This window comes from Schistocerca serialis, chromosome 9 (assembly GCF_023864345.2).
Source record: "Schistocerca serialis cubense isolate TAMUIC-IGC-003099 chromosome 9, iqSchSeri2.2, whole genome shotgun sequence".
In the NCBI taxonomy this organism is placed as follows: domain Eukaryota; kingdom Metazoa; phylum Arthropoda; class Insecta; order Orthoptera; family Acrididae; genus Schistocerca; species Schistocerca serialis.
In genome coordinates this window covers 328,849,457-328,865,514 of record NC_064646.1, presented here as the reverse complement: position 1 = coordinate 328,865,514, position 16,058 = coordinate 328,849,457, and the positions used below count along the sequence as shown (strand labels likewise).

Here is a 16,058-nt window from a genome sequence, read left to right as displayed (position 1 = left end):
TATGCACTGTTGCAACAATGAACTGGAAACCTTTAAAAGGGAGTACTAATTTTTTCCCGGCAGTGGGGAAGACTTACATACACGCTCACTCAAGAACAATTCATACACTCGTGGCCACTGTTTCTGGTGGCAGAGGCCAATGTTAGTAGAGAGGAGCGGGTGAGCAGGCGACTCACGGTGATGGGGACGGGCGCGATGAGCAGCTGGCCGGCGCCCACGTTGTCCGCGGTGGGCAGCGCCGCGACGAGGGGGCGCCCGCCTGCCTGGTAGACGCCGCTGCCCGCGTTGCCGGCGCGCGGCCGGTGCAGCCCCGACGCCAGCACGGAGACGCGCCGCGCCGCCGACCACCCGGCCTGCACCGACGTCGCTGCAACAACGGACGCACTACATTAGCCGAAGCTTGGGGCGCCAAGTTGAGAGGGGCTCCATAGGTGTCACAACTGTTTCTACAGGGTGTTCGGAAATTCCCATTACAAGCTTCTACGAGTTGCAGACGGGAGTGGGTATATAACACACTGCTGGCCATTAAAATTGTTACACCACGAAGATGACATGCTACAGGCGATAAATTTAACCGACAGGAAGAAGATGCCGTGATATGCAAATGATTAGCTTTTCAGAGCATTCACACAAGGTTGGCGCCGGTGGCGACACCTACAACATGCTGACATGAGGAAAGTTTCCAACCGATTTCTCATACACAAACAGCAGCTCACCGGCGTTGCCTGGCGAAACGTTGTTGTGATGCCTCGTGTAAGGAGGAGAAAGGCGTACCATCACGTTTCCGACTTTGATAAAGGTCGGATTGTAGCCTATCGCGATTGCGGTTTATTGTATCGTGACATTGCTGCTCGCGTTGGTCGAGATCCAATAACTGTTAGCACAATATGGAGTCGGTGGGTTCGGGAGGTTATACGGAACGCCGTGCTGGATCCCAACGGCTTCGTATCACTAGCAGTCCAAATAACAGGCATCTTATCCGCATGGCTGCAACGGATCGTGCGGCCACGTCTCGATCCCTGAGTCAACAGATGGGGACGTTTGCAAGACAACAACCATCTGCACGAACAATTCGACGACGTTTGCAGCAGCACGGACTATCAGCTCGGAGACCGTGGCTGCGGTTACCCTTGACGCTGTGTCACAGACAGGAGCGCCTTCGATGGTATATTCAACGACGAACCTGGGTGCACGAATGGCATAACGACATTTTTTCGGATGAATCCAGGTTCTGTTTACAGCATTATGATGGTCGCATCCGTGTTTTGCGACATCGCGGGGAACGCATACTGGAAGTGTGTATTCGTCATCGCCATACTGGCGTATCACCCGGCGTGATGGTATGGGGTGCCTTTAGTTACACGTGTCGGTCACGTCTTGTTCGCATTGGCGGCACTTTGAACAGTCGACCCTATATTTCAGACGTGTTACGACCCGTGGCTCTACCCTTCATTCGATCCCTGCGAAACCCTACATTTCAGCAGGATAATGCACGACCGCATGTTGCAGGTCCTGTACGGGCCTTTCTGGATACAGAAAATGTTCGACTGATGCCCTGACCAGCACATTCTCCACATCTCTGACCAATTGAAAACGTCTGGTCAATGGTGGCCGAGCAACTGGCTCGTCACAATACGCCAGTCACTACTCTTGATGAACTGTGGTATCGTGTTGAAGCTGCATGGGCAGCTGTACCTGTACACGCCATCCAAGCTCTGTTGACTCAATACCTAGGTGTATCAAGGCCGTTGTTACGGCCAGAGGTGGTTGTTGTGGGTACTGATTTCTCAGGATCTATGCACCCAAATTTCGTGAAAATGTAATCACAATTGTAGTATAATATATTTGTCCAATGAATACCCGTTTGTCATCTGCATTTCTTCTTGGTGTAGCAATTTTAATGGCCAGTAGTGTATTTTGAACAGTAACTCGTATCCGCAAATATACCGTTTCTGTGCGACAGCCGTCTGGAAACATGTTTGCCAGGTAGGTATGCAACAGGGTAGTCACGATCGGGATGGTTACGTCTGATCCGCTGATTCACGTCTACTCCACCACTCTGACTTGGTCAGAGCCTCATTCACCTGTATACGAGTGTCAAAGCAACATGGCTGAGTACTCGTTTGTAGAATACATTGGCATGATCCTTCTGTTTGGCGATGATCGTGGTAACGGAAGAGGTGCTTGTTGCCTTTATCGAGATCATTCCCCTCAATCTGCGACTCGATCGCATACACTTTTCGACAAAATTAAGCAACGGCTTTGAGAAAGAGTAGCTTCACCGTTATCAGGCGTGGCTGTGGTTCTCCCAGGAACTCCCACATACCCGAATTTCAAGAGGCCGCACTGCGTCATGTTGAAGAGAATCCGTCAGTGAGTATACGAGAAATTTCTTTGGCTACCAATGAATGGAATTAATACAACCTATGTACTGGGTCACGCCCAATCAATTACTCGTAAAAGTAGCCGCATTACCAGTATGTTTTCAAATGGTTGTACCAGAGAAACAGTACGTTTCCGGCTATACGTCTCAAATCAAAATATTATGTATTCACTCCACTCTATAAGTACTAGACGTTTGTAACAGGAGTTTCCAAACATCCTGTATACAGGAAGTATCACCATTAGTATGTTCTGCGCAGGGTAAGGTGGCCTTTGAGCAGTGAAGAATTTTCGTTCGAAGCGCTGGACCAGTTCATTCGTTTGTTCGGAAGGGGAGGTCGACTTTGTTGGCCCACTTTCGGCTGGTTGGCGAAGCACTGCAACCTTTCTCAAACGGTTTGACAGAGACTACTCGGTAAAAACAAAAATCATTTTTTCATTACCTCTAGCTTTATACGCCAACTCCATGATGAGATATCTATCAGTTTCTTAACTGTCATAGTTACTGTGATAGTTGCATTTAAGTAAGACACTGCACGAAATTAGAAAAAGTATGCATGAAAAATAGGGGTCGCCATCATTTTGCGTCTGGTGCATATTACATCATATGTTGCTGTGTATGAAATTGATCTAAGATATTGAATTTTTCTCTATACTTGAGTGGAGGTCTCTATCTGTCAACAGTCTTGAGAAAATTGATTTTATGTACCACAGTCATTTGTGACGGTGTGCGCCAGTGATGAAGCCAAAAGGAAATATCCGTAACAATCCTCATAAATCGCGAACGGTTTGAAATATCGAAACGACATTTTGGCAAATGACAGCACGCAAAGAAGAGAGTATTTTGTCATATGGCATTATCTGCAGCGTTATTCCATTAACTGCAGACTTTTTCGATGAAACAATATAATTTTCAAGGGCTATCGATAGCTGTGAAACGAGAATTGCTAGGGTTTTGGAACAACGTAAGTGAAGACATTACATGTTTGTTTTCGTACCGAGGATGTGCTTTCTCATAAGCTGCTGACCTTACTTGTCCTCAGTTACTCAGTTTATAAATTTAATAAACCACTGTTTCAGTATTCTGTCGCTGTTGCATCTGGCCAACATCCTAGTGGAGTGACATTGTGTAAACTTTGCTATGTTTGGTGAAAGGACATGGCAACAAGGGAAATGTAGGTTTTACTCAAAATTCTCCACTTCGGACGCTTCTCTGAAAATTACAAATGGCTAACAAGTTAGGCGAAAATAAATCGTAGCTTTTGTTGTATTTTCAGGGGAATTACTTTTAGATACTAACCAAAACAGAGGTGATAGTAGAACTTTTTGGTGGTAACTGGGCAAGTACAGGTGTGTAGGGGCTTCACTTAATATATATATATATATATATATATATATATATATATATATATATATATATATATATATAAAGGATGAGCGTTGTCTTCAGTTTCGCTACTTCCCGTCCAGCACTCGCCATTTCTCCTACAATGCCTTGACCGTCCACCTGCAATGTCCACCACTACTGCTCTCTGCAAGGTTGGGGGGACGGCACATCTACCGGTCACATTATTCTGCGTGGACACAAGCAGCTGCTTGCGGCGGCCAAGCTGTGAGGGGTATCAGGAGCGCTCAGCAGCAAGATCGGTAGTGAAAACTGGCAGAGGTCAAAGTAGATGAAGGAATAGGGGGCGAGGCACCAAATGATTGCCAGTTAGACGCCACTAGACCACATAATGGATGCGTCATATATGCATACCAGTATGTACAGGAGTCTGAAACTAGAATAATTTGTGGCACTACTGGAGTTTACTGACTCCAAATTTTACTGCTAGTGGATAAAAAGATGATGTATCCTGTAGTGACAGGAGGCTGCCGCAATCGGACTGAGGGAGGAGGAGCTAGGCAATTTGTCTAGTCCAGTGGAGAGCTGGTGGGCAAGAGAGCGAGCCTGTGGTACAAGTTAGCTCTAAAAGGAGATTTTCACTCTACAGCAGAGTGTGCGCTGATATGAAACTTCCTGGTAGATCAAAACTGTGAGCCGGACCGAGACTCGAACTCGGGACCTTTGCCTTCTCCGGTAATTAATCGAGGAAAGTAGGATTGCAGTCGGGCTCGAAATACTTGAATAATGATAACGAAACCAGCGGCTGTATTTGATTCCAACGTCGTTTATTATTTTTAAAACATGCTACCAGTTTCGATATCAGATGGTATCGTGTTCAGGCCCCAAGCATAGCCTGCTATCCACAACAGTTTTCGTGTGCAATGAACAGAATCGTATTCAGCGGGTCAAAATTAACAGGATTCCGTACCTTCTGTGACAACAACAAGCCCAGCGTGGTCAGACGTCTTCTGTTTAATTTTACTGTAGCGGTTTTGTTTCTGTCATTCGACTTCAGGTTCCCCATCTACGCAACTCGAAAACTTTTTGGGCGAACGGTGTCAGAAGGAAACTACAAAAAAAAAAGAAAGTACGTTCTCAGTGTTTTCGGGAAGAGAACATAGAACAAAAATCAGTTTCGTCAGTCAGTATTCAGAAAAATGCTGAAATACTTATGCAATCTTTTCATATCAGACACTTCTCTTTTTAGTTATTCGAAACGTATTACAAAAAGAAAGGTTCATTAACGAAGCGAAATGCGTCATATTACTGAATCAAATACGCATTTATCGAAACGCGTGTCAAAGGACTGTATTGTTCACGAAAGCACCGTAAAAAAAAAAAAAAAAAAAAGGTTCAAATGGCTCTGAGCACTATGGGACTCAACTGCTGTGGTCATCAGTCCCCTAGAACTTAGAACTACTTAAACCTAACTAACCTAAGGACATCACACACATCCATGCCCGAGGCAGGATTCGAACCTGCGACCGTAGCAGTCGCGCGGTTCCGGACTGAGCGCCTAGAACCGCTAGACCACCGTGGCCGGCTCTGTTTAACACAACTGTTGCGTGCATACGATTGAAAATAGGAACAAGAAGCAATCGCAAACAATAGTGTGCTAATGTTTTGGGCAAATAATACGGCGGCGCCGGCTTGAGAGCAAAAGTATAACGTAAGTAGATAGTGCTATCGCCCTTTATAATGCCTCCATGGCTGCTCTGCAGTCATTTAGCATCTCTGTTTCTGACAGCAACGCATTAAATAAAAGCAAGAATCTTAGGCGACATTACCCGAAAATTTTTAATTGGAATGTATCAAGAATTATTATGCCCCTTAAGCTGAGGTGACAGAAGTCATGGGATACCGTGTAACATCGTGTCTGATCTCCTTTTGTCCGGGGTAGTACAGCAAATCGACGCGGCATAGACCCAACAAGTCGTTGGAAGTCCTCTGGAGAAACATTGACCATGCAGTCACTATAGCCATCCATAATTGCGAAGGTGTTGCCGGTGCAGGATTCTGTGCACGAACTGGTCTCTCGCTTACGTTCCGTAAATGGCCGATGGGATTCATATCGGGCGATTTGGGTGGCTAAATCATTCGCTCGAACTGTCCAGAATGTTCTTCGAACCAGTCGCGAGCAGTTATGGCCCGGTGACATGGCGCATTGGCATCCACAAAAATTCGTGAATAACCATTCCCAGTCAATGATCGGTTCAGTTGGACAAGAGGACCCTGTTCATTCCATGTAAACAAATTCCACACCACTGTGGAGCTACCAACAGCTTGCAGAGTGCCTTGTTGACAACTTGGATCCGTGGCTTCTTGAGGTCTGCACCGCACTCGAACTTTACTATCAGCTCTTACAAATGGCATCGGGACTAATCTGACCAGGCCACGGTTTTCCGGTTGTCTAGGGTCCAACCGATATGGTCACGAGCCCAGGAGAGGCGCTGCAGGCGATGTCATTCTGTTAGCAAAGACACTCGCGCCGGTCGTCTGCTGCCATAGACCATTTACGTCAAATTTCGCCGCACTGTCCTAAAAGATACTTTCGTTGTACGTCCCACATTGACTTCTGCGGTTGTTTCCCGCAGTGCTGCTCATCTGTAAGCACTGACAACTCTAAGCAACGTCAGTCCTCTCAGTCGTTAGACTAAGGCCGTCGGCCACTGCGTTGTCAGTGGTGAGAGGTAATGCGTGAATTTTGGTATCCTCGGCACAGTCTTGACACTGTGGATTTCGGAATATTGAATTCCCTAACTATTTACGAAATGGAATGTCCCATGCTTGTAGCTCCCACTCCGCATTCAAAGTCTGTTAATTACCATCGTGCGGCCATAATCGCTTCGGAAACCTTTTTATATTGACCACCTGAGTACAAATGACAGCTTCACCAATGCATTGCCATTTTATACCTATTGTATATGATATTACCGCCATCTGTACATGCGCATATCGCTATTATCCCATGATTTTTGTCATCTCCGTGTTTACTTTAAAGACTTTCAGAACTGGAACCAGTTCGAATCATCTATCTGCGGAAACTAAATGCCATGCTGACCCATTCAATAAAGGCGGGAACATTATTATTATTATTACACGATTAATCAACACAAAGATTAATTAATAACAACATATTGTTGTATTCTTGTTATCCTCCGCCAAGCCTCTTTATCTAGCGCATCTTCCTTGTCGATGCTGCAGTGTTGCATTACTCCATTTATGTGGTCTGTACAAGAACGTCGTGGACCTCCGCGCTTACGTTTGCCGGGTGGTTTCCATTCATAAACCTTCTTTGGCCACCGATGATCTGGTGTTCTCATCATATGTCCGTACCATTTTAATGATCTTCTTTCAATTCTATAACTGTATCATTTGCCTTCATTCTAGCTCTTACTTTCTGCATTTAAGATCCATAGTTCTGATCCATAGCACAGCACTGACTCAACCACTATCTTACCTACTCTTTTCTTATTGTTGTTGGAAATATTCTTATCCAACCAAAAAGAGTTCACACACCCTATCACTTTTCTGCTTTGCTGTATTCTATATTTTACTTCTGTATGGCCCGGTCCACTTTTATCAGTACGTGCCCCGAGATATTTAAATTTCTCTTCCTGCCTCATAACTGCTTTGTCATTGACGCGTACTTCAAATTTAGCATCACTATTCACCACCAGATACTCTGTTTTTGTTGACTCATTTGTAGTCCCCATCTGTTGTATTCCTGATATAATCGTCGTATCATGAACTCAAGGTCATAATCGTCTTTTGCTATAATAGCTTGATCGTCAGCAAAACTTCATGAAAATACCTGTACATCGAGTACAGTGATTCCCATTCCTCTATAAGTGTTCTTCCAATTTCGGAGAGACACTTGTACATTACGCTAATAATTAACGCGTACGCTCAAAGGTCCAAGCAGTTCCACATTAATGGTACTGGAAGACAGTTACCCTTCTTGTAGACGGGTGAGATATGCGCTCCTGTAGAACTGTTGGGTCCTTTCTTCTCGAGGTCCTCAGATTAAGTGACATAAACAAAATTGTTGAGGTCCAGTGCTGTCTTACCCACGAGGAAGGGCAGCTCGTTGAACCAGGCGACCGGGTAGGCGATGTCTGTGACGTGCAGGTCTTCCACGAGTGTCCTGGCCGGCTCCTGGTAGAGGAAGTCCTGGCACGTGAGCAGCCCCACTCGGCCGCCCCAGTCAGTGTCGAAGGTCACCGCCTCAGGCATCTCCGTCACGTTGAAGCCCGGCTCCACGAACAGGTTGTACTTGCGATACCTGGGCCGCAAAGAAAAAGTTGAAACGTTAGGAATAGCAGACACTGCAGATTCACGTTTTGTTATCTTATGCTCGTGGAAATGGTAAGTGTTACATCTTGTTTGAACGGTACAAGACTGATAGTCTAGTTTGTAATTCTTATGAGAGCTCATCTGCAGAGTAATTCATTCCTGCAGATGAAGAATGGTGTGAATACATGATGGCTGTTGGACGTGTCTAACGTTACTGGAAGCAAGACTTAAGAAAAATCGAGGCCTATTCGTAGAATTTGTCGACCTGGAAGAAGCGTTTGACAATGTGAAAGGTGCTATATGTTCTGAATTCTGAGAAAAGTCGTAGTAAACTACAGGTATACGGAAATATGGATAATAGAAGGTGGCACACGGAAGACGGGCGGTTTTGAACGACGTGGTGTATAGCTCCAGCCCTACATAAAATTAAGAGATTTTCCTCGGTTCCTGTAACAGATAGAAACTTGTTATGAGTTTAATATTGGCAAAATTGCAAAGATGCCGTTTTCTGAAGGTTATACATAGGAAACGCAATATAATACACAACACTTTGGGAAAGATCTGTTATCGAGCGAGGTAGTTTGGTAATAAACCAAAGAAATAGTATAATGAGTTCAGTAACTTTAGAGATATGACGTGATATGTAACTGCGTAGGTTTTTACAGCCCAATAATTCTTGGTAGTCTCCTCGGACTGGCTGTCGGACACTAAAATCAGCATGACTCGTTATTTTGGCGATTCACTCGTTCGTCCTCTTCAAGAGGGACGACGCTAAAGCTGAGTCTCACGGAAGACTAATGCCAATGCTGGAAACCGTCGTACTACATAGGCCTCCGTACTATACACGACGCATGCGCCACCCATCACAGGTGCTGCCCTGCCCCCCCCCCCCGCCCCCCCTCCCAATCCCAGGTACTGATTTGTGATGTCACCCGTAATACAGCATGGGCGCCAACGATACGTATCGGCCGATATCTGCATGCAAAGAGTTGCCAGCCAGTGTATGAACACAGTAGTGTTCTTAGGACTCTGGAACACAGAGCACTTCTGAGGAGCACAGTCTAACACAGGAACTTACACAATTTGGTCTTTGTTTAGGGAAAACGGATAATCCGAGAAGCAGATTCGTCATGGAGTTTCGACATCCTTGGAGGTGCGTGAAGAGGACCTTATACGGAGGGGATAATATTTAAAATTGGAAGAAATTTCCGGAGATTGACCTTCCCTGATTTGGGGACTACTTGGATCTGTCAAGGATGATTTGGTACTTATAGTCCGATTAAAATTACTTGACAGATGGCACTTCACTCGTTGTAGCTGGTTTTCTAGAGTCAGAGCACTCGGCGTCACGCCCAAACCGTTCGCCGTTGCCAAAGTTGTCACAACAATTAGTTCACTCCCTGTACCTTGTCCGGCTTTCAGGCTTGATATGTTTGAATCGCGAATCCTGGGTCTGGCACATGTTAACCACACCATAAACAAACACACACACAAACACCTACGCACTCGCACAGACACACACACACACACACACACACACACACACGCACACACACACATACACAACGATGCTAAAAACACTATTAGATCCTATCGCACAAGACGCGATTCAGCGTCATTTATACAGTTATTATAATCACAGAGATCGGCTTACGTCAGATAAACCGCGGACGACATTGCGTGAGGTCGAATTTTTGAAGGCTGTCAATTAATCGTTTCGACTGGGATACCAGAATTGTAATAAATACAAGAACCTAGCGTAGTAGATGGCGTATTTACCTGAATAGAAGGCAAAAGTTTCGAATCTCGTCAAATGCAATGAATTCTTTTTTATTTTTCTAACAGCGAGAAATTACAGTTCGCTGTTCCCACTAAAACTGAAATTTTGCTGCGGAAGATGTCTATGCAAACAAACATATTATTACATTTTTCTGTCTCGAGTTTGCTCATAGGGGTTAGCCTATAACGCTGTGAAGAAAGCAATCGTTCCTCCGCGTTACGTATTGACGGCATTTGTGAAGCGACTCACCATCTTTGTGTGTTGCCTATAACTGGGCAGCAGGCGGCAACGGATTTGCCAACATTGTAGCTGCAAGATGGTTCAAATGGCTGTGAGCACTATGGGACTTAACATCTGAGGTCAGCCGGTCGGGGTGGCCGAGCGGTTCTAGGCGCTGTAGTCTGGAACCGCGCGACCGCGACGGTCGCAGGTTCGAATCCTGTCTAAGGCATGGATGTGTGTGATGTCCTTAGGTTAGTTAGGTTTAACTAGGTCTATGATCTAGTGGACTGATGACCTCAGATGTTAAGTCCCATAGTACTCAGAGCCATCTGAGGTCATCAGTTCCCTAGAAATTAGAACTACTTAAACTTAACTAATCTAAGGATATTACACACATCCATGACCGAGGTAGTATTCGAACCTGCGACCGTAGCGGCCTCGCGGTTCCAGACTGAAGCGCTTAGAACCGCTCGGTCACCCCGGCCGGCGTAGCTGCAAGAGATAGACGTCAAAGTATCAAATAATTTTACTCGGACTGTAGGAAGCCTGGCATATACAAAATTCCATGTCAGTGTGGCAAGGCTTAAATCGGCCATTCGATTCGCACAGTTCAGGACAGATGTGTGGAACATCGCCGTCACACGAGGCTCAACATCCTGAAAAATCTGAAGTAGCGCAACATTGTTTAAACGAAAGGCACGAGATGAAATTTGACGAGCCCTTGATAGCTCACACAGATACGTCACGTTTCTGGGACAACGTTTATGAGGATGCAACTGAAATTAGATTGGCAGACAATGAAATCAGACACAACGTCTTTTGGTAGGCTGCCCCGAGCGTTTGAGAATAATCTCTGAGTGCAATACATCGCCGGCGCCGCTGTTTTACAACGGACGGCACCACAAGTCCAGTCTTTGGGTCGACACTTACCAGCCTTGGCATTCGTTTCCAGCGGGACTCAAACGGAGCAGCGTCTCTCCTGAAGATGGTGGACAGATGAATTACAGAAATATCGAAACATGCAGGTTTTAGAATCCGGCAGCAAACTTGAGGAGACTATCGTGAAGTGGTAAGTTTGAAGCGGTTTCCCAGAACGCAAAAGTGCATCCATTTGAACAACGTTAACATACCTCTGGCTCCAGTTAAAATTAAGAACAGATTTTTGACATGATTAGAGGCACTATAGAGATATGTAGGCACACAACACGAGAATTTCAAATTTTTTACTTGATTTTTTGTAGGAATTCGACGCTTTAAAGCGATTTTACATCGACGAAGAGAGCCAATTGGACCGACGGCTGCCTACAGACAGTGTCTCGACAAAACCACAGTTTTGGTTCTCAAGCGCCATATGGCAACTAACTTTCGTCAGCCTGCGATGAGACTCCAGCAGCAGTTGGATTGGATACTCACTTGGCGACGATGGTGCCGTTGCGGTCGAAGGCGACGTCGGTGTTGTAGAAGAGGGCTCCGTCGTCGGGACAGCCGGTTCGGTTTGCGCACTCTTCGATCTCGGCGATGTTGATCACTGTGTACATCCGCGCCTCGCGCGTCGCGCAGGACAGGTTGCGCAGCACCTGCGTGTGGCGCAGTTTGTTAATGGAGGTCACTGCATTCTTTCTGTGGACCTACTCAGAGGTGGCAAAGACAGATCAATACATCGGGCATATCGTTGAAATGTAGATATAATATCGATCCTCGCACGTTCAGTTTCTACTACCAACACACTAGCTCTTCAAAAGTATACGACAATCTATTAGTGGACTTAATATGGGTTGAGTCCACTCTTCGGCTCCGTATTGGCTTGAACTCCTCTAGGGATTCTCTCAAAGAGGTGCTTGAATGTCTGTGGAGGACTGGCAGCCCATACTTCCTCAAGAGCCTAAACCAGAGATGGTAGTGATGATGGATGCTGTGTTCTGGCAGTACTGACCTTACGACTTATCTTAGAAGAAAGATTAAGGACAGGCAAACCTACGTTTCTAGTATTTGTAGACTTAGAGAAAGCTTTTGAGAATGTTGACTGGAATACTCTCTTTCTAAAGGTGGCAAGGGTAAAATAGAGGGAGCGAAAAGGCTATTTACAATTTGTATAGAAACCAGATGGCAGTTATAAGAGTCGAGGGGCATGAAAGGGAAGCAGTGGTCGGGAAGGGAGTGAGACAGGGTTGTAGCCTCTCCCCGATGTTATTCAAACTGTATATTGAGCAAGCAGTAAAGGAAACAAAAGAAAAATTCGGAGTAGGCATTAAAATACATGGAGAAGAAATAAAAACTTTGAGGTTCGCCGATGACTTTGTAATTCTGTCAGAGACAGCAAAGGACTTGGAAGAGCAGTTGAACGGAATGGACAATGTCTTGAAAGGAGGATATAAGATGAACATCAACAAAAGCAAAACCAGGATAATGGAATGTAGTCGAATTAAGTTGGGTGATGCTGAGGGAATTAGATTAGGAAATGAGACACTTAAAGTAGTAAAAGAGTTTTGCTATTTGGGGAAAAAAATAACTGATGATGGTTGAAGTAGAGAAGATATAAAATGTAGACTGGCAATGGCAAGGAAAGCGTTTCTGAAGAAGAGAAATTTGTTAACATCGAGTATAGATTTAAGTATTAGGATGTCGTTTCTGAAAGTATTTGTATGGAGTGTAGCCATGTATGGAAGTGAAACATGGACGATAAATAGTTTGGACAATAAGAGAATAGAAGCTTTCGAAATGTGGTGCTACAGAAGAATGCTGAAGATTAGATGGGTAGATCACGTAACTAATGAGGAGGTATTGAATAGGATTGGGGAGAAGAGGAGTTTGTGGTACAACTTGACAAGAAGAAGGGACCGGTTGGCAGGACATCAAGGGATCACCAATTTAGCATTGGAGGGCAGCGTGGAGGGTAAAAATCGTAGAGGGAGACCAAGAGATGGATACACTAAGCAGATTCAGAAGGATGTAGGTTGCAGAACTGGGAGATGAAGAAGCTTGCACAGGATAGAGTAGCATGGAGAGCTGCATCAAACCAGTCTCGGGACTGAAGACCACAACTACAACAACAACTGTCCACAGACTATTTGCTACACAGATTCTGCTCTATAATAAAAAGGGTGCATTGTCATGCTGATACAAAGATCCATCGTTGTATACTGTACCCAACACACATTGCTGTAAAATGTGTCTACAGCCTTCCGCATTTTGCCTTTTCTTAAGCGTAATAAACAGTTAACACCCTAACCACAAAAAACATCCCCATATCTTAAGAGCACCTGGTACATACTTCAGTGCACTACACACGGTAGCAGGTAACGATCTGCAGGTATTCCTCAAACCCATACCCCTCCATCGGCTTGTCAAGGGCACTGCGTGATTCATCATTTCAAATCATTCGTTTCCAGTCATCCAGTATCCAGTGCCGTTGCTCTCGCGCTTTGTGTGGCTTATGACGAACTGCTCGACCACTTTACTCTAACCTTTTCGCTCCCTAAGTACAGTCACTGGGCTAGTTGGACTTCTGGTAGCACTTTGGAACTCGCAAGTGATTCTTCTCGCCAATTTTTACAGCCACCATGTGCAACGCTCGACTTCCCCAGTTCATCAGTACATGGCGTCCGCCTGGTCTCTGTTTAGCTATGGTTCTTGATTCCTATGCCTGCTTCACTATCGCATCACCCACAGTCGATCTGGACAGTTTTACAAAGGATGAAATTTCCCTGTAGTACTTGTTACTCAGATGACATCCAATGACTAGCCCATGTTCGAAGTCATTGAGCACACCTGACCGACACATTCTGCTGTTGCTGATTCGCTACTGAATACACAATACTCCCTGCTTCTTTTTACACTGGCTGCTCCACCTGTCGTATATGGACGATTCCACTGCAGTTATGCTGTTCTGTGTACACGAGTAATGGACGGATAGCAGAAGGTAATAGTGTTTCAGCCCAAAAGAGAGAAATCTTGTCGCATAGTCTAGTGTGTATCATGTAATTATATTCGAAGGAAGGAAAATTGTGTTTTTACATCCTGTTGACAGTGCAGTTATTAGAGATAGTGCACAAGCTCGGATTGAACAGGGCGATTCAGCTGCCCGCTACCTATGGGTTTTATGCAACCCGCAATGCCTTCAAAAGCCAAATGGTCTCCAAAACAAGTAAGCTTTTGCAAGAAACATATTATTATTACAAAATTTTTGTACATGGCTGCACGTTCAGAGACCGTGAATAGTTAGAATTAAAAGAAAACAGCCCTCAGTCACTAATTTTTAACGAATTAACCGGGTTTCGACACTGCTAGGAGTGTCTTCCTCAGAATTTAAACCAAAGAATGGTCTATAACATGGTCACAGAATTATGGCTAAAAACGTATGATACAAATTATAAGTATGGAATTATTGTGAAAGACTGGCAATACTTACATTTCATTTATAAAATAATAAATATGCCAAAAGGCCATTAGTCACAAAGAAATTTAAGATAAAAATACTGTGATGGTGAGCCCTTAAGGGCTGCTCGTTACTTGCATGGTGCAGGTTGTAAACGGACTCAACCTGCACCATGCGCGATAACTGTATCACTTGAATAAAGATAACAATACCAGCGACTGTATTTGAATCCAATGTCGTTTATTTTATTTAATTTTTTGACACTTACTACCAGTTTCGACCAAATGGCTTCATCTTCAGGCGCCATGCATAACCTGCCGTCATGGACTGTGCGGCTGGTCGCGGCGGAGGTTCGAGTCCTCCCTCGGGCATGGGTGTGTGTGTTTGTCCTTAGGATAATTTCGGTTAAGTAGTGTGTAAGCTTAGGGACTGATGACCTTAGCAGTTAAGTCCCATAGGATTTCACACACATTTGAACATTTTTCTATATGAAATATTGATAGTCAAATATTTGTTGCCCCTGGAATCCATTAGACAGGCAACCTGCAAGTGGTACTGGGTTTCAGGGCAGCGGTTTAGTAATGTAGATTGTATCTAAATTAGTATACATAACGTACGAGCGGTTCTAGGCGCTTCAGTCCGGAACCAGGCGGCTGCTACGGTCGCAGGTTCGAATCCTGCCTCGGGCATGGATGTGTGTGATGTCCTTAGGTTAGTCAGGTTTAAGTAGTTTTAAGTCTATGACCTCAGACGTTAAGTCCCATAGTGATTAGAACGATTTGAACCATTTTACATGTCACGGAATACATTAACATGCAAAGTGAGGCAACGTCAGGTACAACACACACTGTAGCCGTGGCTCGTTACGGTAGCTAGCAGACAGCGGAGGCGCCCCAGATCGTGCCAGTTGCCCGTGCAGTGGCCCCGCTAACTCGGTGCGTTACTTGCGGCGGAGTAGCGGCTCCGCAGTTAGAGAGCGGCAGCAGAGGGGAGGGTGCGGAGACTCGGGGCTTTGAGCGACTGATTAGCGTCTAATTGCCTGCGAGTCAGAGTCGGCCGGTTAGCGGCCAAAACGCCGCGCCGTGCCAACCGCTCTCGCGCTGCATACCACTGCGGGCGACCGAGGTGGCTGCTCCGAGCCGCCGTTCGCTGCTTCACCTCTACTTTGCTCATCGCAAAAAGCTCAGCTAGAAACCACGTCACAGTTTCGATTTCTTATCATCGGCCCTTTTCTATTTCTCCAATAATTCATACACTAGCTTGCAAAACGTAACTTTCGCCCGATGAGTCACTGGCAAGTGACACAGTTCGATGAAACCTGGACCGTAGAAGAAAGAACTGCTACAGTATAGCACAGAAAGTAACTGAAAGAAACATGCCATGAGACGAACAGAAATGACAAGTAAAGTCACCGCGATTTGTGATTATGCCCTGGACATTACAAAACGTGGGACATACACTACTGGTCATTATAATTGCTACACCATAAATATGACGTGCTACAGACGTGAAATTTAACCGATAGGAAGAAGATGCTGTGATATGCAAATGATTAGTTTTTCAGAGCATTCACACAAGGTTGGCACCGGTGGCGACACCTACAACGTGCTGACACG

General features: G+C 45.2%; 1 protein-coding gene across 1 annotated transcript in view; it reads right to left on the bottom strand.

The window, feature by feature from the left end:
* LOC126418462 (vanin-like protein 3) overlaps positions 1–16,058 on the bottom strand; it is a 149,786-nt gene that overhangs the window by 14,601 nt on the left and 119,127 nt on the right. Inside the window, exons 5-7 of the mRNA XM_050085231.1 lie at positions 11,481–11,644; positions 7,840–8,054; positions 177–367 (exon numbers count right to left, since the gene is read on the bottom strand). Of these exons, the coding sequence (XP_049941188.1) occupies positions 177–367; positions 7,840–8,054; positions 11,481–11,644 (570 nt within the window). The remainder of the gene's footprint in view (positions 1–176; positions 368–7,839; positions 8,055–11,480; positions 11,645–16,058) is intronic.